Below are 25152 nucleotides of genomic sequence, written 5' to 3'. Positions count from 1 at the left end.
AAACAATACTGTGGCTTGTGCGTGCCGATGTACGTTTATTTTGAAAAAAGCACAGGAAGTGCTTGCTGTTTTGAACTTCAGCCTCGATGCTGGTCCCAGTCACCATGGTGGCACACAACACAGCGCAGTGGCGGCGGACATAGCTGCACTTTTCGTGCCGTTAACTGCAAAAGACCGCATCATGTTTTGTCCGTGAGTCCATCTACCTCTTCAGAAACGGCAACCATCATGTTGTTGTTGGTGTGGTCGGGTTAGCATCTTGCTTTTAGCTTACTTTTCTTTCTTCCCGACTGGGAATGTCTCCTGTTCGCTAGCAAAGTGCTGAAGACACAAGGAATGTCTGCGCTGATCGCTGTCTCGAATAGAGGGACACTTTGGACTCCGGGGAATTAATCATCCAGAGACTGGACGAACTATTCAAGTGCAAGTCAGGTGATCCTATTGGTGCCGGGCCGAGCAGCATCAGCAGCAGCCCGGCAAGAGTGCTCGGCGGACGGGCTCGGGTCGTGGCCTGGCTCCGGGCACTCCCAAGCACTCGCCTCTTTTAGGGTCCTCTTAAGACAGCCAAACACCCTTTGGATCCACACGTCGACCTCTTGGAGTTAAATTAAGATTCTCTTTTTAAAGGAATTTACTGTAAATCCACTTCCAGACGGCGGCTTGCAAACAATGGCGTCCTATGTGGATAACAGCTTTCGGGAAGCGGTGATGATGAACCCGGCGGATCGGACGCAACAGGTCTGACCATTTACCATTTACCTCCAAGAACGATAGTCAGCTATATTACAATGTGAAAGCTATCTGCAACATTTGAATGTCTTACAAATGTGTGTGATGATTGTGTTTGTGTGGGCATCACATTGGTTACGTATGGCTCCATCCCGCTAAGCCGCCTATCAGCAGAGATAATCGGGGCTACTTAGCATAGCAAGAAGTGCAACATGCATGCTGGGATCCCAGCTAACTACAACTACATCTCGAACGATACTTGTCACAAAGATGGTGCAAATAAACATCTAAAAGTGGAAAAAAGAGGACAGCAGATGCTAATCGTGTGCAGAAAAACACTGCATTTGTTAATTTCTGTGGAATTCTAATTCCAGATTGACTTGATTGTGTTTGTATAAGTATATTACATTTTTACATAGCGCCGTCGATGTTTTATATTCACCATAATTACATTTAACGTTAGGGTTGGGTATCGTTTAGACATGATCCATAATCACAGTGCTCGAACCTGTACTCAAAAGAAGGGATTTTTTTTTTAAATGTCCAATTATTTTTCCGGAATTCAGTGACGTGCAAGTAGACTCGTAATTTAAATACAGTCATCCACTTCGAATTTCGTGGTTCCTTTCTTTCACAAATACATTAATTCATAAATTATTAATTCAAAAGGTTGCTGTTTTGAGTACGGTCTATTATTAGTAAAAAAGTGCATATTCAAGAAAATGTGTTTCTTGCTTGAATTAAGCATTTTGAAGCATTAAAATGAACTAAAGTGCAAATAAGGCATTCAGAAGATGCAACCAAAGACGTTGATGATATGGAGTGTTCTACAGTGGTCACGAGGTGTCAGTAATGTTACTGTAATGTTCGGTGAGACACACGACTTGATCGCTGGAACAACAGACTTTTATGGCAGGTTTGAAGTACCTCACAACAGGCTCATAATCCTGAATAAAAATCCCTAATAAAAACATGGACTACTGTTGCGGCTGTTATTATTTATGTCTTAAATGGCTTATTTTCTCTTATTTAGTCTACTACATTGGGTAATAGTAGTGTAAAGGTGACTGTAGGGGTATTATTTCATGTCTAGAGGGCTCTAATAATGTTAAAAACCATATTTACAAGGTTGTAAACAGGTTTTCTATGCTCGCTCTAACTACGAAGCTATTCCATTTATAAATAAGGAACAGTACTTGGCGGAAATTCACTTATCACGGTCGGGTCTGGAACCAGTTAGCCGCGATAATTGAGGTATTACAGTATTTCAACTCAGTGTTTCCCACAGGACTGCAATCTATGGCGTTGTAACAATAAGTTACGCAGACAGTTCCATTATAATGTGTTTGTGAGCCAGACAAGTGTAGGAAAAATAAAGTAGGACCAAATCTATCTGTGGTGGTCCAAATTTACTAGTGGCGTGTCGCCACAAAGAAGTGATATATGGGAAGCATGGAAGAGCATTCACTCATGCACTGAAAATGCTGAAAGTGCGCAAATTGAGGCACACTTGCACACTAAAATAATGTTAATTTGTATTTATTGGATTTAAAAAAATGCAGCGCTTATACTAGTTCAATATGGTTGTCAGCCTTTTTTTTTTGTTTACGTTTGACTGGAATGTTTTGAGGTCGGACCTAGTAGTGGTCACCCAGTGGGATTTTCCCACTTCTAACCAGCCTCCAATGCAGTGCAATTATCTGATATGATTATCACTAGGGATGCGCCGATTGATCGGCCACCGATCAATATCAACCGATTTCTGTGATGTCTGATAAATGCCTTTCAACGCCGATCCCAAAAGCCGATCACATGTGGCTCGTACTATTGGAGCATTTAGCCCGTCGCGAGCGTCCCATGCCCACTTCACACTGTGCAGGCGTACCAAACCCAAAACAAACATGTCTGCCGTGTGGAACTTACCTGCCGTTTGGGAGAATGATATCAATATTGCACCCTGCAAAACATGCCACAAAAAATATCTGTGCTGGGGTAGCACGTTAAAAAGCTTTAATTTACTACGGCATTTGAAGAACAAACACTTGACGGAGCATGGTGAGTTTCGAGGCTCATGACGTGATCATCAGCCAAATGGCAGCTAATGTAGCCAAAACGCTGAACACTCGCCCCTATGTGCTTGACAGTCAGAAGTCTAAAGCAAATAACCAGAAAAATGATTGAATTCATCGGACTAGAAGACCGGCCTCCCTCAGCGGTGCAAGACACCGGGTTTGCTTACCGCTCTGTTACTTGGAGCCCCGCTGCGTAAAACCTGGAAGTCCTGCTAGAGCTCCATCAAACTGTGTATTCTCACATCCAAACTCTCCTTAAAGAAGGCGTCTCATCCTCTGTAAGTTTCACCAGTGATATATGTTCTCTTGAAAAAATCAAATATGTTTAGTTTGAAAAAAAAACATCACATTTTCCCCCCGCTCATTTTTTGGGCCCCCTGGCAGTCAGGGGACCTTGGAATTGGCCCAACTTTTCCCCCCTCATACGGCCCCCCTCTCCAATAATGCTCACCAGAAATCAATTGAAAAATTTACATTTAATCTATGTGATTGGTATCGGTCGATTTCACGTTTGTCTCGCACAGACGGCACATGTTAGCGTGTCCTCTGCGTGCAACCGTGTGTTCTAAACATTGCTCGACCGCAAAAAGGTGGCTCCTTTCTGCTTGAGCGCCACTTCCACTGCCAGTTGATGTTGGTTTTTGCACACAATAGACGATCAATAGACCATCGCTTGATGCAATTGGCGGTGGTGGTGGCGCCAAAGCATTTGTGGCCACAGTGGCTTGGAAGTTCAACCAGGCTGAAGTACTTTACATTGCGCAGCTTGTGATTCATATACGATTACTTGGAGTCTTAAAGCCATGTGTGTCATACAAGTGAGATAAAAAGACAAAATACATAAAAAACAGAATTGAATTGATTAGGATTTGATGGTCTGGTGCTTAGCTCTACATTAATAGGCCTTTGTGGCTATTGTTCCTAACGTCAGCCTGACTTAATTATCAGGTCAAAATGTTAATTGAATTGCAGGCCTAGGTGGGGAAAAAAGGCAGGAAGTGTGGCTCTCTCTGTCTCGCTCTGTGTGTCTTTCCATCCTGTTGTGTTGAAGTGACAGCGTGACTCGCACAAAGTGACACCTGCTTGGAGGCGGCTGCATCCTGCACCTGACGAGGAGGTTTCGCTTTACAGTGTTTCTGAGATAGCCACAATCTGCCAGATGTAAAAGTACAAAAATATATGTCTTAAAAGACTTCAGTAAAACTGTTTGGTGCACCTAAGCTTTGAGCATTGGATCAAGGTTTAGGGCGTTTGGTTTGTGCACAGTGGTCTTTGTCTGCAAGCAGTCTGCTCTGATGAATCAATAACGGAGCGAAATGACAGTGGGCAAATGAAGGTCATATACAGTCTCTTCAAGAAAGGAGTTCAACCTTCTATTTGTTTGGATTTTTACGTCATTTTGAAGGGATTTGAACAAGGGATTGAACCTTCACCGCACTGAACAGGGACGTTATATATAAGCATTGTTAATTGTAAAGTGAGTACAAAGAGAAGGTCACACAAGGTTGTTAATAATAAAACGTGTAGCAAACACTACCTTTTGTTATACCTTTTATTGCCATGTGCGCTTATCATCAGTTGCAACTCGGTGATGATTAATCGATTATCCAACTAATTATTTTCTTAGTCGATTCATCTGAAGGTTGTTGTTTCGATTAATCGAGTAATCGGAGCAAACTGCGGCCCACATCAGGCCCGCCACACGTCATAATCCGGCTCTCCCGGCATTTCCAAATTCCATTTTTTAAACCTTTAACATCAAAACTGTAGCCGGCCACATGACTTGCAGTGCTGTTGTGGCACGCTTGAGTCGCCCGAAGGGTCAGGTGCAACCTGTAGTTTGTATGAAAAAGCGGTACAAAGCACAACAATGTCAACACACATGATGCACAAAGTCACCTACTGTACCTACTGCACCATGTTGGCATACAAATAAACCTCTCTATGCACAATACACATGCCAAAAAACACCCTTATATTCCCGCCGCAAGGCATGCTGGGTAGCTTGTAGCCCTTTTTCTCCCAGCATTTTGCCGTGTTTGGCTTGATTGCAAAATATGTTGAGGAGGTCGTCAGAGAACTAAACAAGGAGGAGTTAACATATTCTTAATATTCAGTGTTTTCTTGTTCATAGTTTATATTGTTGTTGCAGCTGGACTACCCAGTATGCCTTGCGGGCATTTGGAAATAACATTTTTATGTTACGTTTCAGGTTTGGCGCTTAGTTGTTGTTTAACACCCACGTAGTAGCAGTAGTTGATTTATGTGATGCGTTAACTTGCTGTGGATATGTTTTGTTTTCGTTTCGTTGCACCGTGAGCAAGTATGTCATATACCTAAATGTAGATGGCCCCGCCGCCAAATTTTTTAACCCAATGTGGCCTGCAAGCCAAAAAGTTTGCCCATTCCTGCCCTAGACAGACAAAATCAACATGGACCAGTACGACCAACCTCATCATGAACATGAAGCGGTATCACACGGGAAACTCCCACGGGATGGCAAAAAGACAAGCCCTGTCGGTGGTGCGTGATGTGACGTTTAAACGTTTCATTGAGCACCTCCCACCTCGCTATATTATGCCTAGCTGCCACAGCATTGTTGATAAAACTATACCGCAAATGCATAAAGCAGTAAACGGTTGAGTTTTTCTCATATCTACTGTTGTTGCCTGTTGTTCTCTGAGTAATGTCACCTGATCAAACCTTTTCTAACATTACACACTGCAAAATAAGTTGAAGTATGCATGATTTGTGCTTTTCTAATATTCCACACTACAAAATAAATCATAGAAGTATGTATGATAGTGTTGATATCGGCTCAATATTGGTATCGGCTGATATTCAAGGTTGCAATGCCGGTATTTGATCGGAAGTGAAAACGTTATATCGGGACACCCCTAAAAAAATGATTGGTCCGACACCAAACAGTTGTTGATTAATTGTTGCAGCTCCAAAACAGTGACATTTTTGCGTCTTCTTGGTTCATGTTGATTTGGTCAAGCATGGTCCGAACCGATTACTTTATTAATTGCAACAACAAGCTTCAGATTAATTGGCTAAGAAAATAGTCATTAGTTGCAGCTCTACTTATCATCACCTGAGAGAGGGTAACCCTAACCCTGTAGTTTTAGGTTGAGTTTTTTGACAGTCGAAACGTTCAAGTCCGTTGGGACAACTGTACACATTCTTGAGCGATATATGGGAAGGGTTACGTTCTTGTGTATTCTGTTGTACACTCAGATATCTGGACGTCTGCTCCCTGCTGGGGTGTGGTGTTATATCTTACGCAAAAGTACTTGCTGATAGAGCGTCGGTGGTTAATTAAGATTTTCTAAAGGCAAACGTGAGGCTTTGGTTCCTTGGATTCCACAGATTCTTTGATATTGGTTTGGTCAGAAGACTGAAGAGTCTGAAAGCAGAGGTGAAATGAATTGCTGCTGTATGGTGGGAACAAGGGTCGAGACAAGCCCCTGATTGGTTCATCATGATACGTAGCTTGCGTGTCTCAAGCCTAGGCTAACATCCATGTGAACGCAAATGCGAATACGTTGCTTTCTTACGCATTTGGGAACATCATCACTCTTTTCTACCATTGAAGTGCTAGCTGGCACAGTTCACCCTCAAGGTGTTGACTGTGATCCTGTGGTAAGATTAGCTAACGGTTGGTGAGAGATCAACCTTTATCTCATAAGATGGACCCGGTTGACCTTCTGTTTTGCACCATTGCCGCTTGGCTGGTGAAAGAACTGCCAGACCGGATTGTTATGATAGGAGCGACGTTCCTCAGGCAGGATGACATCCAGCCTAACAATGCAGTGTTTACCATACATTCTTTTATTTGTGGGATTGTAGATTTTCATAAACACATTATAATGGGACTGTATTTCCATAGTATTATATTACTTTGTTCTCAACCTAATTAAAAAAAAATTACAACTTTATTTTGTTGTTTTTTTCTCATAATATTATGATTTAATATTATGATTTTTTTTCCCTTAATATTTCAATCTCTGCAACTAAAATTAGTTTGCCTCACAAGTTTATTCTCACAAAATTGTGACTTTCTTAAAATTTTTGCTGTTTTTTTAATTTCTCCTCTTTCATCTTGTAAATTTTCTTAATAATTATTCCTGTAATATTTTCACTGTATTCTCATAATTTTCCTGTAATTTTTAAAAAATTACAACTTTATTTGTTTTGTTTTTCTCATAATATTATTACTTTAAAAAGTAATATAATTTTTCTTTAATATTTCAACTTTATGCTTACATTATTACATTAAAACCTTTTAAAAACTTTTTCTCGGAATGTTTTGACTTTATTGTTGTAAAATTACTGCAGATTTTTCAATTTTTGCTGTTTTGTTTGTTAAACTACAGTATATTTTTAGAATGTGCAGCGGGCCAGTAAAAAAACAGTTGCGGGCTACAAATGGCCCCGGGCCACACTTTGGACACACCTGGTCTAGTAGGTGGCGTTATGCGTATGCATAAATTTGCATCTTAGCAGCTGCCAAAAAGGCAAAAATTTACCCGATCCCAAACAACGCTTTTTTTATTCGTACATACATTTTTGTCTCTCCCACAACTTTGTTCCTCTCTCCTACAGCATCCATGAGAGTTGAACTAATCCTTAACTGCCAATACAAAGTTTGTTTATTTGATTATTGCATGGAGACAGATTAAAACCTGTTATGTTAGTTGTTTCCCTTTGTGCTCACGCTTGGAAAAAAAATGTGACCGCGACCGTACTGGACTTACCTTGACCCTGGCGGTCACATCTGCTCATCTTTAGCCAGGTGGCGAGGCTAAAGGCCACAAATGGCCTCACTTGCCATCAGTAACTGGCCAGAGCGTAGTGAATTCCTATCATGCTTGTATACTGACAAGACATTCTGTGCGAATGGATAAAAACAACAAAGGAGAGAGAGAGAGACAAAGCTACTACAGTTGGTCAAATGATTAGTACACAGGACACTCCCTGTGTCTCCAAACGGGAAGAGGAAAAAGTGTCAGGATGCGTTTTGAACTTAAACAGGATGAATTGCGCTACAAAAGAACACCCTTTCCCTGCTCCCTTCCAAGCTCTTTTTTTATTTTCAGAGGTTGGGTGTGGGTTTGTGACTTCCTTCCTTGCCATTTTTCTCAAGGAGTTTTTGCACAGAATAGACTTTTGTCGCATAGTTTGAACATAAAGGCACTGTGACGTAACCTCCCCAGGCCAACCGGGGAGGTTTCCGTCCAATCCTCCAGTCAGTCCCGGAATGGTCTGCCGGCGCCACCCACCCCTCCTTGCAGCGCAAAACCCCATAGGAGTAAAAGTGATGTCACATGTTATTCTTCTTTTGGAAAGCTGAGAGTGGTTTACATGCCGCGGTTCGTGCTGACGTAGTCCTCCTGGTGTTAAATATAGGAAGAGGAAAGTAAGAAACAATTATTGTCTACTAACATGCAGGCCTTCCAGAATACCTATACTTCATTATATGCGTACATTCTTTCAGTTTTCAGCTTTTGAACCATTCAGAGAGCAGATGAGCTCACATCGTGAGGATGGCACCGCAGACACGACGCATGCAATCACCGTCAACCAGAAGCGAGAGCAAATTTACGATCCAGATGTTGTTTGCTTTCTCCAACGCACACAGTGATTTGGTCTTTGTGCCCTGCTGGCTCGTGCACTCAAATCTAATAAAAGGACAGATACCGGCTTGTTGATGTTTAAATGCACCGACCGCTGAGGTTGCAGCAACCTCAAGACGCAGTGCCTTCGGGCTCAGAGTGCATCGAGCATCGTTTAATTGCACTGAACCATGTCAAGCTCTCGAACGTTGGCTCATTTTGGTCTTTTCTTGGTTTTACAGAGGTTTGCAACTTTGAGGGGACGGGCAGTGGTGGGTGAGATTGGGGGTTCAGTCAAAGCTTGAGCCATACAGTGACTGCAATGTGATTGCTTCTTGCCTGTTATGTATGAGAAACTTTTATAGAAGAAATTTCATTTTCCGTAATTTCCAGCGTACAAGCCGCTACTTTTTTCTCATGCTTTGAGCCCTGAGGCTTGTACAGTGATGCGGCTAATTTATGGCAAAAAAGCTACATTTCCCATGATGCATGATCAACGAAGCACTCACACACGCCTCACGCAACACACGCACACACTCATAGCACTATTTATTTATTTATTTATTTGTTTTTATTTTTTTATTTATTTATTTATTTATTTATTTATTTATTTATTTATTTGTATTAATGTCTGTGTTGTTGTTGCTTAATTTATTGGTATTTATGTTTCTGATGTTCTTATTCATTTTCTTTGTGCTTTTTTGGGAGAATGAACAGAACAAGAATTTCATTGCATAGCAGAACTACATGTTTTACTGTGCATATGACAATAAAACTCTTGAATCTTGAATCTTGAATGCTTAGCGTGCAGCTTCAAGAAGTAGTGACGTGTGCGAGTGAAGTGGAAGCTAATATCACATTTGGAAGTAGGGATGTCCCGATCCACATTTTTTGGCTTCCGATCCGATTTTTTTTTTAATAGTCTTGCCTATCTGATCCAGTCCGGTACGATTACATTTTTTTTTTAAATAAGCTTTTGTTACAAACATGAATTTGTGGAATTGAATATGGTTATGAAAATAGTTCTTCAAAGCATTAAAAATAAAGCAACCAAAGTATTGCTGAATTATTTTTTTTATTACACAGCATGACCAACAATATTGTTTGGCTTTTGTAACAAACCTCTGTGAGTCAGGTCCCGAATCCAATAAAAGTCCATCCAATAAAAGATGAAACTGGAAGAAATGGGCATGCAAAATTCTTTTAGGGTAGGACTAATCACTTGACATGGTTATTCAATTTGTGGTGTGATTTAGAATATATAACATTTTTGAGCAGCACTTCCCGTGCGAGCTCCCCGCACAATAACACAGCAGTCCGGTCACTGTGTAGGGGAAACACTGGTTATCATTTTAACCCTTGGAAGGTAGGTCAGTGTTTCACAATGCTCAGTTGGAGCGCAGTCTGGAAGTTAGCTCATTTTGTTCCCCATGTTAACGTGGAACTTGATGCGGAATGTATTTGTCTGTCCAACATCTGAGGTTTGAGTTGCATATCCTTAGAGACAGTTGAGATATTCGTGACCTCATCGCTTCTCCATTCATAACGTCATGATGAAGCGATTTTAAAGAAGCTGTATTCCGCTGTCTCTCTGGAGTCAACAACTGTGCAGGAGGGACGGCTACTTGCATATTTTACCCTGCAAGTTGTGTGAGATTTGCAGTTGTTGCATCATTGTCGAAGTAGGTGATGAAAGTTGTGATTTACACGCCAGACGGATGTTACTTCAGGAATGTGTTGTGCGGACACTTTTTTTTGCATGTTTGAGGTGCATTTTTTTCATTCTTCTAACCAGAAAGGTTGTGCCATGTTTTTTGTATCTTCCTTCTAAGACACTGTCAGGGAACAGAGCTTCTCCTTGCTGTGCTTTAATATTCTGGCCTTGAATGTGGGGACATTGTGGCCCCCTGGTTATGTAGGTCAAGCAGCCGCTTGTTTGATGTGCTTCCTTCTTGTGTGTTTATTCTGAACAATCTGGTCTTAGTTGCTATAGCTTCAACACACATTCAATGCGTCTCTTAGCACCTACTGGGAAATCTGAGCGCTTGCTTTCTGTTATCTTGTCAGACGGGCACAGACGTCGCGTCCAGGGTCACACTGTGTGCTTGTTTCAAGTCAAACACACGCTACAGTATAATGTCAAAGGCATGCTCCAGTTGCTTTTGTTCACATTCCTTCAGATATTTATAAAGTAGAAGAAAAACATCTCGGGAGTCAAGGCGCCAGGAATTCCATTGGCCTTCACAGCGGAAAGCAGCAGAGCTCGCTCTCTACGCTAACGGCGGAACCGCAGTCTTTGCATACTTAGCCCGAGACCCACTTGGCCCCGGTGGGAGGGCGAAGAGGATAAACCGTATCTGACGTGCAGTGTTTACACGGCCCCGCTATTGAGTTACGCTGCTTGCTATGAGGCTGTCATGTGAGGGGGAAGCTCTTGGTTGAAGTTTTGGGAACTCTGCCATTTGGAAAATGCAACAAAAAAAGAGTCACAGATAAGATTGATAGAAACAAAGTCCTTTAACTAATACAGCAGCTCTCCTTTTAACACAAAAACGCAAATACCTTGCAGTGTGTGGACACCACATTAACTTAAACTGTCCCACATTTTGCACCCTTCTGTTGGTGTTCCAACCACAGTACCCAAAGGGTAGCGCTCGACATACAGTATACTGCAGTCCGTTGATTGGCGGATAGAGAAGGGTGGGGCACAATAATGGGATTTACTGTTAAATAAAATACTGTCATTATATTAGCCCCTCTAGAAGTTCATTTTCTATGTAACGCCAGAGCACAACAGACGTCATTTTAGGATACATTTCCAATAGAACATGTCTACGCCTTGTGCTTTTATTACACAAACAAAAAAAAAAATAATTTATAATATTCACACAACTGCTAGGGATGTCCCGATCCGATCTTCAGGATCAGGATCGGCTGCCGATCCGCTGTATTTGTGAAGTTCGGAAAATATTGGCTTCCGCCACGAGATCGGGCCGATCCGGTTACTGTATCGCGTTGATAACTCTGAGCCACACTCCAACATGGTAGGTGCAGTAATGCGCCTCAAAGCTGGTTGCCACTCAACTCGCGCCACCCGCAAGAAGACGAAAACGCAACACCACCATGCAGACATGTCCGCGGTGTACCGTGGTGGAGTTAGTTTAGATATTTGGCTCCGTAGCTACAGCGGTAGTTCGTCAATTGCCATTCTCAACACACACAACACATAAGAGCGCTCTTTGTCACATTTTGTCATCGTGTAAACAAAATAAGGGTGTCATTAAAATATCTATAGTAATAAGGCTGTTGGAATTGCATCTGCGACTACATCTTCCTTAATCACAAGCACGGGCATTACAGTTTGTGCTGAGGCTGACATGCCATTAGAAAAGTCAGCTAAGCTACATCCATTTCTCAATGACTGGACAAAATGGGCCAGTGGTGTATTGCATCAATAAATGGAAGGATTTTTGCATTTTATTCACTAACCCAAATAGCACACACCCTATGCTGCTATAATAAGTGGAAAAGGTAAAAAAGTGAATACAAAAAAATGTAAACGGAGAAACACAACAATGGACAGCCGATAGCGTGCATAAATACGACGTCAGAGAAAGTCAAGCCGAGCGATTTGTGAGGTCTGATTTTTTTTGAGGAGGCATTTTTGTCACGTAAATGTATTACTCTTTCCAACGCATATTGTTTTGAGAAGCCCAGCTCTTTACTTAAGTAACCCCAACAACTAAGCGGAAACGACATTTCTCATCACCGAAATCCGACCAGAACTGGGCCAACTGTGCGGTAAGTCACTGTTGATGGACTACACTGCTGATGGGGATGTCATGACTTACAGATAGCTGCATTATTGTTATTATTGGTGATTTTTATGCGAGTCTGGAATAAACTCTTCTCTACAGGCAAGTATGATACTGCAGTGAACTGGAAGTTTTATGTTTTGAGAGAAAGCAAGAGAAAGCAAGTATTTGTTAAAAGATACAGTGATCTTCAAAAAAACAAAATTTAGCACTAAAATGATGGAGCATTGTGTTTCTGTAAAAGGAGTCAGTTTATGGAACAATCTGAATAAAGAAACTAAAGAATCCCAGTCTGAAGTCATATTTTAAAAATGGTTAAATAAAATGAGTATGTTGAGGAAATATGAAATATGTTAGTTATGATTGACTATCATACTATGGTTATTTTTATTGTGGGAAATGGCATTTGTTGAGTTGTAATTGAGGAGATGTGTAACCATCTGCGTGGCTGGCTGCTATATGTATATTTTTTGTTTATATTGTTGTTTTTAATATGACTTTGTTTGTGGCTGAAAAAGGGGCAGAGATAAAAAGACTTGTCTTCTTTCTGCTCCCTTTCATTCTGGTTTGAAGAGTGTTTGTTTTTATGTCATATTGTTTTAATACTGTTTGTTTGTTTGTTTGTTGCTTTCTTCTTTCTTGAATGAAATAAATGTTTCAAATATCAAATATTGTGTTTATGTTTATGCATCAGGAGCAGTGCTTGTGTGTGTGGACACAGCTACGTGTGCTCATACTCTTTTGGCTATGTTTGCTGACAACATTAAAACATAGATGTGGCTCTTGGATCAGCTATCCTCAGGTGGTATCGTCAATTTCCGATACTTGAATATGGATGAATGGAATTACGCTACTATCAGAAGCCGATGCCGATACTCCTTCATCTCCTTCCCTTTTATCTCCAGGCCTTGCATTCTGCGCTACACTGCATAATCCCCACCTCCCCCTTGGTGAACGGCTGCTCAGACATGACGTGCATCAGATGGGGATCTGATTAATTTAGTGTGATTAGAGGTCTCTAAATCCCAGAATATGGCTTTGCTGGGCCTCTAATGCTTGTTTACAGCTCCGCTATCAATGGCGCTGAACATGAGACGCTAACAAGGTCAATATTTCTACTGTGTTGTCATCCATGGTGTGTTAAAAATGTTTTTGATTTTGATTTAAACTGTGTTGTGGGCCAAATTAGCTCGGACATGTCAGCTGGATCATGCTAGTCCTTCACTGTTGCCAATCACAAGGGCACTTTCGCTTCTGCTATCGTTTCCCAATGCAAATCATCTCAAGAGGGCCGATACACTTACTGCCAAGCTCACACGTCTGGTTGAATCAGTCCAATCAAGAAGTTGCTGCTCTCTCCATTGACAACAAACACACACTCTTCAAGTGTGGACAAAGTGTGGCCTGCTTGACACGTTCGCTTTTTGTGGTGAACCTCGTGCCATGAGTGAGTCATGCGGCTGTTTGATGGTGGAGTGGCCAGTCATGCCTCTTCATTACCGCCTGTACTCAGGTGGTGACTCACCTTACAAGGCGAGTCATTGCAGTGGCGTGACCAAAAAAAAAAAAAAAAACTCAGCTGGTATTCATTGCACTTTGTTGTCAATAGGAAAAGCACTTGCACCTAAAAATAAAGCACCGCACGGTTTTGTTTCCTTCCTTGTTTTCTGGAGGGAAATGGTGTTGTTCCACTTCGTCTGTGCAGCAGAGCAGATTTTAAGATATCTGCCCCGCTGAAACCTTATCTTGGCCATTGATCCGGGAGGGTTTGTCTTAACTGGTGCTTAGTCACGTTTTCTTACGCTGCAGACCTTCTTTGCCCGAAAGGAAGTTGGAAACATGTTAGCAAGGTGATTTGCAGTGGACATGTTCTCCCAGTTTATTGGAGAGACTTGTGAAAAAATTGGGCATTTTTGACATTTGTGGTCAAAATGCTGTGGAAGACATGTAATACAGATATCCGCAGTTTTATAACTATTACAAAAATCGTCAATGACTTGTTCTGAGCTATGTGAGAACTAGAGCTTTAACAACAGCGCCACCATGTGGTGTGTTTGTGTGGGGGATTGCTGGTGTGTCATGGGTCGCTGACAAACACAGACACAAACACGCACAACCATGCATGCGTAGCAGACAGTGCAGTCGTCCCTTGTTTATCGCGGTCAACTGGTTTCCGTACTCGACTGTGATAAGTGAATTTTCCCAAAGTAGGATTCAATATTAATGAATGGAATATTTTCATAGTCAGAGCATAGAAAACCTGTTTATGGCCTTCTAAATACAGTTTTTACCATAATAAGAGCCATGTAGACATGAAACACCACCCCTATAGTCAATTTTACGCTTGTAATACCCAATATAGTAGACATAATACTAGAAAATATGTACAATTTGCTTAATTATGCATATTTGTTTGACTAATAATAGACCTTATTCAACCATTAAAGAGCGATCATTTATTAATTTATTCATTTTGAAAAAAACCTGATAGATTGAGGGCGCGATTTTCGATGTAGTGAGGAACGACTGTACTGTGTGCGACTGGGCCTCCAGTTACATTTGATAGCACCCTTCATGATAGAAAGCAATAGAAAAACTCCCTAATAAAATAGTAGGAAACGCTCATGTTAAGAAATGGTCTTGTGTTGATTGTCAACTGGTGGGTTGTGACCCAAAAGTGGGTCACAAATCTTTTTTCAGTGGGTTGCAGGTCTTTGCCTGGGCAAAAATATTGCACCTTTACTCCAAAGGGGATTTTTAAAAATGGAAACCAACACAAGTCGACGCAAATGTACCTGCAGAGACCCTGTACAACACAAAGCTAAGATGTCAGTGTTTTGCTCAGCTCGCTCAGCATGTATTGACTTGCTTTGGATTGGTTTTAGCATTAATTTAGCTTGAATGTACAAAATGTATCTAAATGGCCCCCGCATCCTTCACTTTTTATATATGCGGCCCTTGGTGGAATACGTTTGGACACCCCTTGTGTAAGCAGCCATTCCTAACTAAAGCAACAGGCACGGGCCTGTTGCAGGCGAGCACGACCAGTGCAAGAACTCTTATTTTGACTGAGCTAATTGACATTTGCCTCGCTTGACCTTCAGCTTCCATCGGCTGACAGACGTTTTCCCCATCTGGCTCGATATTTCCTCCCCACTTAACCCGTTCCTGCTGGAAGTCCCAACTCTTATTCCATTAATCATTCCCGCCTCCATGTAGGAAACAGGGTGCCTTGCGAGTCGTGCAACCTCGGCGGAATAAAGGCAAGGGTATCAAAAACCGCCCGGGTTTGCGTTTTGCCACATTAGAACTTTTTCTTTTGAGGGGTTAACGCATGTGCAGTCTTCTTCAGGATGTTTGTTCTTTCCCGTGTTGGACATTAGTTGGCAATGGGAAAGAGTCCAAGTGATGTCCTAGGCAGTGTGTTTCTGCTTATGATGCAGCTACATCGTACGCTGCATTGTGCGGAGATGATGAGTCAGCCTGCATGTTTGTGAAGCGGCAACTCAAGATGGTGAGAAGAGATTTCACAACAGATATCCTTAGTCGTGCATTAAATCTATTCTTTTAGGCCACAACTTACAACTTAATTTACACGCACCCCAATACAAAACTAATTATGAATTTTTTTAAGTACCATGTAATGTGCTTCTGGCTGCATTTAGAATCTCAGTGACTGTCTGTCGCTCGCTCGTGTAGGTCAGAATGCCCCGTGGCCGCTGTGTTATTGGGTGAAACGGTGACAGAAATTGGAAGGAAAGATGCCGTCCATTCATGCATGCTTCCCTTTTCCTTTTCTTTTTTTTCTTGCCTTGAATCCACCAGTAAGGGAAACGTGCACCCGACACAATGACGCCCTGTTACGGCCAGCTTCTGCTTGTCAAAAGCATTTAGAATTGTGCCAATTACTCTGCGGGTACACCAAGAGTAGCAGCAACTATGCCTAAATTAAATCCTGTCCCATAGAACTCAATGGTTGGCTTAATGTATGGGAAAAGGGTCCGGAAAGGCAGCAATGTATGCGGAATGTAGTTGTAACAGTGCCGTTGTTTGTTATTTAAAGGGTGTGCATACTGAATGTTGATTGATGCATTAAATAGCCACTGAATGCCACATTCACAAGACAACATCGTAAAGAGAAAATAAGCACAAATATAAAATAGTAGGGGCACCACGAGACACTCACTTCACGAGACGAGACGATACACAAGATTGTGTCTACGGGAACGAGACGAGACATGATTTTAACATTACTTCTAAGAAAAGTACAATGAAAAACTCTAAAAATATAAGATAATGTACTCCAATCCACTTATTTAATTTCTACTATGTTACACTCCTCTGCACTCTGTGTGTATGCTAGCAGCATCCACCCACCTAAAAAAAGAGACTGTGTGACTGACAAAAGGGCTCACTCTGTTCATGCCGTTCTTCTGTGCAACAAAGATGCTGAAACCAATGCACGAATGAGTGCCAACCAACGAGCGAGGAAAACAGACACGCATGCACATGGCAATATATTGAAGTGGGCAAATTTATCCACTTTATTTTCATTAATTGTGTAATTAATTCATTTATTTATTATCATGCCAGGCTTATTGCCCACGAGACTGAATGAGAAATCTTGTAATGTTTAATCTTGCTAGAGCTTGTGACAGTGCACCAGTGGTCAAGGAGGGAACTAAACCAACACGTGACATCCATCAGCATCACAATGGCTCATGTGACTCTTTTGTGAAACATCCTCAGGATGTAGCCAGAAGCCCCCAGCCCGTCCATCTGCAGCCGAAGCAAATTTTTTTTGTTTCCCCAGAGCGTGTTGTGGAAGCTCCTCAACTGGGATGTGCAACTTGGTAAACAGGAAACTTTAAATCGCTGAGGAACTGCAGCGCAAGGGCGGGCTCCGGCCGCGAAGAGCCCAACGCGAGAAAATCACAAGGAATTTAGCACCTTGTTAAAAAAAAAAATGCAAAAGCTGAGAGATGCCGAGCCCAAACGTCCAACTGAACTGAACTGAGGGCTCTAAACGCTGGATTAAACATGCAGTCATGCAAATATGCCACCTAGTGGTTGTAAGCAGTATCCTGTTCCAGTTTTTCCATTCAAATTGAATGGAATTTATACAGTATAGTGAAGAGCGGGAGAGAGGAGAGAGGAGCTCAGCCGAAAGGCAAAGCTCTCAATTTTCCGGTCGATCTACGTTCCTATCCTCACCTATGGTCATGAGCTTTGGGTCGTGACCGAAAGAACAAGGTCGCAGGTACAAGCGGCCGAAATTAGTTTTCTCCGTGGGTTGGCTGGGCTCTCCCGTAGAGATAAGGTGAGAAGCACTGTCATCCGGGAGAAGCTCAGAGGAGAACCGCTGCTTCTCCGCATTAAGAAGAGCCAGATGAGGTGGCTTGGGCATCTGGTCAGGATGCCCCCCGGACAATTCCCAGGGGAGGCGTTCAGGGCATGTCCAACCGGTAGGAGGCCTCGGGGAAGACCCAGGACACATTGGAGAGACTATGTCTCTCAACGGGCCTGGGAACGCCTTGGGATCCGCCGGGAGGAGCTGGACGAAGTAGCTGGGGAGTGGGAAGGCTGGGCTTCTCTGCTTAGGCAGCTGCTCCCTTGACCCGATCTCGGATAAGCGGAAGAAGATGGATGGATGGATAGAATTTATATGGCGCCCTCTACTGGTGGAATATAAATTTCCATTTTCTATTACTGTAAGCTTCTGCTTATTCTACGGGGTGACATGGATCAGGAGGTAGCATGGTTGCTTCCCCAACCCGATGGTCGCTGATTCGATCCTCGAGCCGGCTGTAATTATTCAACTTGTTTGATTATTTTCTTAGTCAATTAATATGAAGCTTGTTGTTTGGATTAATCGAGTAGTCTGTTGCACCCTAGACAGACCAAATCAGTATGAAGCAAACACAGTTAGTGTTTTGGTCCGCAACATGTCAGAAAAGAGGCAAAGATGTCAATCGATGCTTTTCAAGTCAAAGCTGATGTTTGTGAATATCTTGTTTTGCCTAAAACACTAAGATAATAGGTCTGCTTTCGTGGATGACTTAAGACAATTAAAAAATATTCACATTTGAGAGGCTGAAGTCAGAGGATATTTACATTTTTTAATTAAAGAAAGATTAATTGAATACCAAAAAAGCTGTCAATTAATTGGCTATTTGATTATCGATTAATTAATTAATTGTTGCAGCTCTACATTTCAGAATTCTGTTTTAATTTTTACATTCTCACATTTCAAATTCCCACATTCTTTATCCGCTAACTACTCCCACATTTTTCAGCCGCTTTAAACCATTCCAACATCAAAATGTTCAGCTCATGCAGGACATGTTGGCTATATATCAGGACTTGCATAAAATTTCCCACATTTTCCATAATTCAATATTTTCTGTGACATTTTTCTCTTTGAAAAATAATGAATGGAAAATTTCAATGTGGTGGAGATTCATTATACGTCTGCAGGTGCTCGGGGGCTGGACCTAGCAACTAATCGCCCATTGGTTATTGACCATCTGTCTATTGATTATTAAACTTTGAGGATATTACACATATTAAACATGATGTAGAATTTCTTTTACGTGTATGTACTTGTTGATAAGCATGTTGTAACGCAAAATGTTTTTCCCCCCAATACAGTAATCCGGTGTTTAGCGCAGTTAATTGGATAAGCGAATTTCAGTAGGATTCTGTATTTATAAATGGAATATTTTGTAGTTAGAGCATAGAAAACCTGTTTACAGCCTTCTAAATATGTTTTTTTTTTACACTACTAGAGCCCTATAGACATGATATAACACCCCTATGGTCACTTTTACACTCCTCTTACCCAATATAGTAGGCATAATCAGAGGAAGTAAGACATTCAAGACATAAATAAGACTTGTGCTCATTATTGTACTTTGTCGTTAAGGCAATGAATGCCAGGACATCATTGCAACACTTTCTTTCCCACACTGCTCTTAGATCTGTTTGTGGAAAAGGTCCAGTGTTATGCGACTAACAAGTTTGGAAAGTAATAATAGCTGGAGGCAGAGTTCACATGCATTAGGAAATTGTGATGCTATCATCAGCATTTCTTTGGTAGCAGAGTCACAGTCAGTGTTGAAAATGACGGTGACACAATCCCTAACAGCAAGGCTTGTTCTGTGAGTGTGTCATTAACACAGGAAGCATTGGAATGCAGCGTGTATGCCACAAATGTGGGAGCATCACTACTTAGCGTGTAGACATCTTAAACATCTTACATTTGCAACTTTTCAGACGTTGTGTGAAAGGTGTTTGAAAACTTGTAGTCTTGATCTACATGCTGTGGATGTACCGTATAATGAGGTTGGTGTGTTTATTATGTCATTCCTTTCCCTTTCATTTTTATGCCAACTGGTAAAACTCGTGAACAGTTGGGTATGAGACCTTCACAAGTTTTCCATGAGATCTTTTGAATATCTGACGTCACAGCTTTAGGAAGCCCAAATTTGACAACTTGCCCAGCGTCGACCGCTGATCAGTATCGTTTGTCGCTTTGTCTTGAAAATGTCGTCCAGAAAGTGTTTTTTTTTTTTAGATGCAAGAGTTGTGTACCTATACTGGAATAAGGCAGCTTTTTTTTTGTTTTCAAGGGAGCTAAAGACCTACCTCATGGTCACTTTAGGGAGCTCTGTTTTGTGAACAAAAGCACAGTTCAATGCCAGATCAAATCGAGTGTTTCGGCCAATAGGAGAAGAATGCAGTTTTGCGAGTTTACAAAAATGGACGTCAGTTCCAGACAATGGATGCCCTCCGTGAAGCCATCTTCCCCACCTGGAGCAACATTCCCACTAGCCTCCTGGAAACACTGGCATCAAGCATGCTCAAACCAATTGTTGAGCTGATTAACACGAATAGCGCAGCTACTCATTACTGAGCCCTTTTTTGAACATTTTATTTATATTTCACGGGTTTCTTTTCCTTCCAAATAAGCTTCTGATCAGCTGATCAACAGCCTATTGCATTTAAATGGCTGTTTGCAATAAATTGCTTCCTCAAAGGCCGCGCGGTGGTCTAGTGGTTAGCACGTTGGAACGGCCTGGAGATCGGGAAGACCTGGGTTCGATTCTCCCCTGGGCATTTCTGTGTGGAGTTTGCATGTTCTCCCCGTGTGCGTGTGGGTTTTCTCCAGGCACTCCGGCTTCCTCCCACATTCCAAAAACATGCATGTGAGGTTAATTGGCGACTCTAAATTGTCCATAGGTATGAATGTGAGTGTGAATGGTTGTTTGTCTATATGTGCCCGGCGACCAGTCCAGGGTGTACCCCGCCTGTCGCCCGAAGTCAGCTGGGATAGGCTCCAGCATACCCCCGCGACCCTAATGAGGATGAAGCGGTATAGAAAATGGATGGATGGATGGATGCTTCCTCAAATTTTTTTTTGTGTCTCATTCCCGTTTCTTCTTTTTGCATTTTGAAGCTCTACTTAGAACCTCCTTACGATCCAAGGGTTTAAAATATAAATTCTTGCAATTTTTCAACAGGTCTTAAACTTTAGATCAGTAGTGCATAAAAAATAACCAAGCACTTTAACATCCTCCAGCCCGCCCTCGCCGTAGCCCCGTCGTGAATGCGCGTGAATCAGATCATGCTAATATGCGGTAACGCCGGCCAGATAGAGGAATGCGGCTCGTCTGGACGCCGTAGTGAAAGCGTTTCTCCCGACTTGTTCCCTAGCAACCGGGCAGCTGGAGTACCATTACAATGATGGAATTAATTATTGCTGAAGAGCATGAGAGAAGCAGCATAGATTTAAAAGATTGATTGTGGAATTGCATAAATATTTCAACTACAAACGGGGCGGCTTAGAAATAGGCGCGTTGAAACCAGACTGAACTGGGATGGAGTGTTTTGCTTCCATTGTGGTGCCGCAGGGTTTTTATTAGTAACTCCTCTCCAGCCTCTGGCCTTCTTCCCAGCTGAGTTAATTGGTCAGAATAAAGGAGGAAAGGGGGGAGGGGGCTGTCATTTAGGCTACAGCGAGCTTGTTGCCTCGCCAAGATTAAAGCACATCCTCCTCCCGTATTATCCGCCTCTTCTATTTTTCGCTTTGAATTGATCTTCATCGGTCGCTGTGTAACTTTTGTGACGATGGCGCTTCTCCTCTTTGAGTCTTTTGTTTGAGCCAGACCGAGCGAGGTTCATTGGGACGGACACCCGGCTTTGTTCTCTGCGACGACGAGGTTCAGCGGCAGGGCTGAGAGATCCCTTTGTGTCCACATCAGAAGCCGCATCCAGCCGTTGTTGCGGTCACCTCCACGTATTAATGTCCACTTTTTGCAAGTTGGATTTATCTATTAACACATGCAGTATATTGAGTAATTGATGGTGAAAAATTCTGCAGATTGAATGGCAAACTCACTCTCAATCAGTGTGCTGTCCAAAGACAACATTTCAACAAAAAACTGCCACTCAGCTTTGTGATCCAGGTGAAAAAAAGGATATCAGTCTGAACTTCAGCCTCTTTTTTCCCCCTAGTTTTGCTATTGTTTTTTTTTGTAAATATTTCCACTTTCTTCTTCTTATCTTTATCTTATCTTTAACTTATCTTTGAACCTATATATATGTATTACATTTTTTCCAACGCAATTTTCCAAAAATTCTAACTTTATTTTGTTTTGTTTGTTTTTCATAATATTAGACCTCTCTGCTACTAAAATTACATTATTTTTCCCAATATTACGAGTTTATTCTTGTGCAATTGCAAAATTTTTTTCCTGTTAGAATACAACGTTTTTCTCTTAATATTTTGACTTTATTCTCGTAAATTTACAGCTCTTTTTCTAATTTCTGCTGTTGTTTTTTTTAAATGTTCTATTTTCAGCTTTCATCTTGTAAATTTTCTTCTCCTGATTACGTCTTAATTCCCGTAATGTTTAGACTTCATGCTAGTAACATTATGTAACTTTTTCCGCAACCTAATTTCCCAAAAATTCCAACTTGACGAGTTGTTTTCTTTCTCATATTACGCCTTTAAAAAATAACTTCATTTTTATTTAATATTTCAACTCTATGCTACTTAAATGACATTTTTCTCATAACATTATGACATTATTTTCCTAAAATTTTGACTTTTTTTGCATTAAATCACAACTTTAAAAAAAAAAGTTTTGTCAAATTTATATTTTTAGAATGTGCGGCGGGCCGCAAATGGCCTCTGGCCCACACTTTGGACACTGGTGCACTAACTAAAAGGATGAGAATAATGTCATAATCTTACTAGAAAGGAAGTTACATTGTTATGCACATATCAATCTCGCAACCAAAAAACACCCACGACTTTCCGATTAAATGTTTACAATTGTACGATAAAAAAAATATGATTTAAAAAAAAAAGCGGAATTCCAGTCAGCAATTATGAAAAAGCAATAACGTACTGTTAACAAACATAAACAATATGTGGAGTGCTATATTTGTGTATTCTCGTCTGTCCGTTTCTTAGTTGCAGTATCAGGCTACTTACAAGTATTATTATGACCAGAGGACGAGGAATAGCTTTGCGGCTAAGCTATGAGCCACGGCAAGCTAGAGAGAGCAGGAGGAGACAGAGTAGCAATGCTAACTGTTAAGCTAGTTCGAATGTAAAGTCACGAAAAAACGCAAGACTAGTGGGAAGTGCTTAGTAGACTTTAACGGAAGTCTAGAACCACATTACAGCCGAAAGTAACCAGCTATGAGCAGGAAATAAGCAAGTGGATTAATAACAGTCCGCAGAGTGAATAATGCAAGGTCTGAAAACCGTAAATGCCGCAATACATTACCGCATATGTCAGCAGCAAAGAAGAAGCATTTGTAAGCAGTATAGAACTGGTTCTATTGTAAATTATATGCCAAAGAATATATTGTGATTTTTTTATTGTTATTGTAAAAGGCTGGAATATACATGGAAATATGGATTTTAGGCCTTATGACCCATGCCTAATCCCAACCATATCCCAATTTATTTTGTTCGTCACATGCAGCTGCAGTAACTGAAATAAGACTCATAAGGTTGTTTTTGTCATGTTTGTCCTAACACTTTGTTTTTTTTCTTGGCTCTGTTAAATGCCCTCAAATATCTTCCTTGGCTGAGGCGATATGCTCTCCTCAACATCCATAGTCTTTTTTTTTCCTCTTATATTCCTTCCAACATGTGATGATTACCCACTATTAGTTGTTCAGCACATGTGGTCTTGGCGTTTAAAATCCGAGGGTCCGGCGGTCGGGCGCTGAAGGAGGCTGTGGTCGGGGGCAGCGGTTATGGTGCACAACACTTTGCTTTTTACGGCGTCTCCATCGGCGACGCACCCACCTCCCCTTCCCAGTTTGCGCTCGGGTGGTAGCGCCGCGGTGGATTCCACCAGGCCTCAAAACCTCAGAGAGGAAATTTTGAGCAGGGAGCAGCGGGAGGGAACTGAATGGACCGTGACCTCAATCTGGTTTTAAGGTGATCAAGTGAGGTGACACTTAACGGATGAACTTTTAGCCTGGAGAGCGGTGACCTCATTTTGCATCTTCAGGATAGGGCTGCAACTGATGATTGCTTCCTTAGTCGTGTCATGTGAAGCTTGTTGTTTGGGTTAATCGAGTAATCGGTTAGGCCCTAGACTGACCAAATCAATATGAAGCAAACACAAACAGTTCGTGGTTTGATCCATAACATATCAGAAAAGAATGTTCCCAAATATTAACAGCACAGCAGGCATCTATCATCAGTATTCACAGCTCTTTTGTTATTCCACAATAAGAGAAACATCCAAACAACTGTGGCTTGCTGTGCTTCTAATTTGCATGTCCCATAGGCGCTTTTTCGCCCTATGGAGGGTTTTATAATGGCTGCTCAAGTAGGTGCTGTTAATCTTATTCACATGCCTCCCTGATTACAGTCCCGGCCAGTCGCCATGTCCACCAGCTGCCCAACAACACAGAGAAATAATCAACAACCCTCCCCCGATGCCTTTAAATCGTGTTAGTTATTCCGTTCCTGTCATGTTTACTTCCTGTTCATGTATCTTCGCCGGCTGGACAGCTGCGTGTGTTTGCTGCCTTCCCTGTGTTGTCTCGGCAAACCTGCCCGGGGACAGGTGCGTGTGTAAAGAATGGTCCGGCAATTATTTCAACTCTGGGAAACCGCAGAGGACGAGTGAGAGCGGCGCCATGTGCTCTGCTAGCTTAACCTGTTGAGTTTGCACTAAGAGCTTCACGTCAGTAAGACAGGTAATTAGCTTTGTGTGTCAATCCCGTTTGACCTAATGCCGTACGCTAAACATGAAAAGGACTTTTTGTTGGATTTCATTCAGAACATTTATTAGTATTAGTGTCGTACAGTTTTAAAGCAGTGGTGTGCAGTCAGAGCCAGCAAAGCTTTCTCTGCTGGCCTGAGCACTATCAGATGCCCTGACCTACATTTACAACTTAAATTGTAGTATTTCTTCCATGAAATTGTATTAATTTATTCCCAATAGTCCATTATTTTCATTTATTAGCGCGTCTCTTGGCTGTATTGCTTCCAGTAGTGTTAGTTAGTAGTTTTTTTTTTCCAATCAGTTTTCAGTTTCTGTTTTGCCATGTCAATCTAATCTGCCCAGGGCCTGCACAATCAGGAGTGCTGGCCCTTTTAACTTAAACACTCGAACAAAGCTAGCTGACCCACAATAACATCTGCATTTTCTGTCCTCTGATTGATTAATCGAACAACATTGTTCAACAAGCCAAATTACTGACTTAGGAGGAGAAATAGCTGGAAATGGCTCGTTTTTGGATTAAAATGAATAATGACTTTTGTCACATTTTTTTCAGAAATAATTTTTTTGAATCGTCAGAATACAATCCATTACGTTTTTACTCTTTTTACGTTTCTAATCTTTTTAATCTAAACATTACGACTTTGTGCTTGTAACA

The 25152-nt window shown here is 41.6% G+C and overlaps 1 protein-coding gene across 6 annotated transcripts in view; it reads left to right on the top strand.

Moving 5' to 3' along the window:
- The first annotated feature begins 102 nt into the window (after window positions 1-102).
- Window positions 103-25152, top strand: part of rapgef2b (Rap guanine nucleotide exchange factor 2b) — a 126003-nt gene continuing 100953 nt past the window's right edge. For all 6 annotated transcript variants that reach the window (XM_054793011.1, XM_054793009.1, XM_054793008.1 and 3 more), the window contains exon 1: window positions 103-738. In XM_054793011.1, the coding sequence (XP_054648986.1) occupies window positions 670-738 (69 nt within the window). In that variant the 5' untranslated portion in view covers window positions 103-669. The remainder of the gene's footprint in view (window positions 739-25152) is intronic.

This window comes from Dunckerocampus dactyliophorus, chromosome 11 (assembly GCF_027744805.1).
Source record: "Dunckerocampus dactyliophorus isolate RoL2022-P2 chromosome 11, RoL_Ddac_1.1, whole genome shotgun sequence".
NCBI lineage: Eukaryota > Metazoa > Chordata > Actinopteri > Syngnathiformes > Syngnathidae > Dunckerocampus > Dunckerocampus dactyliophorus.
This window is presented reverse-complemented; position numbering and strand designations above follow the sequence as displayed.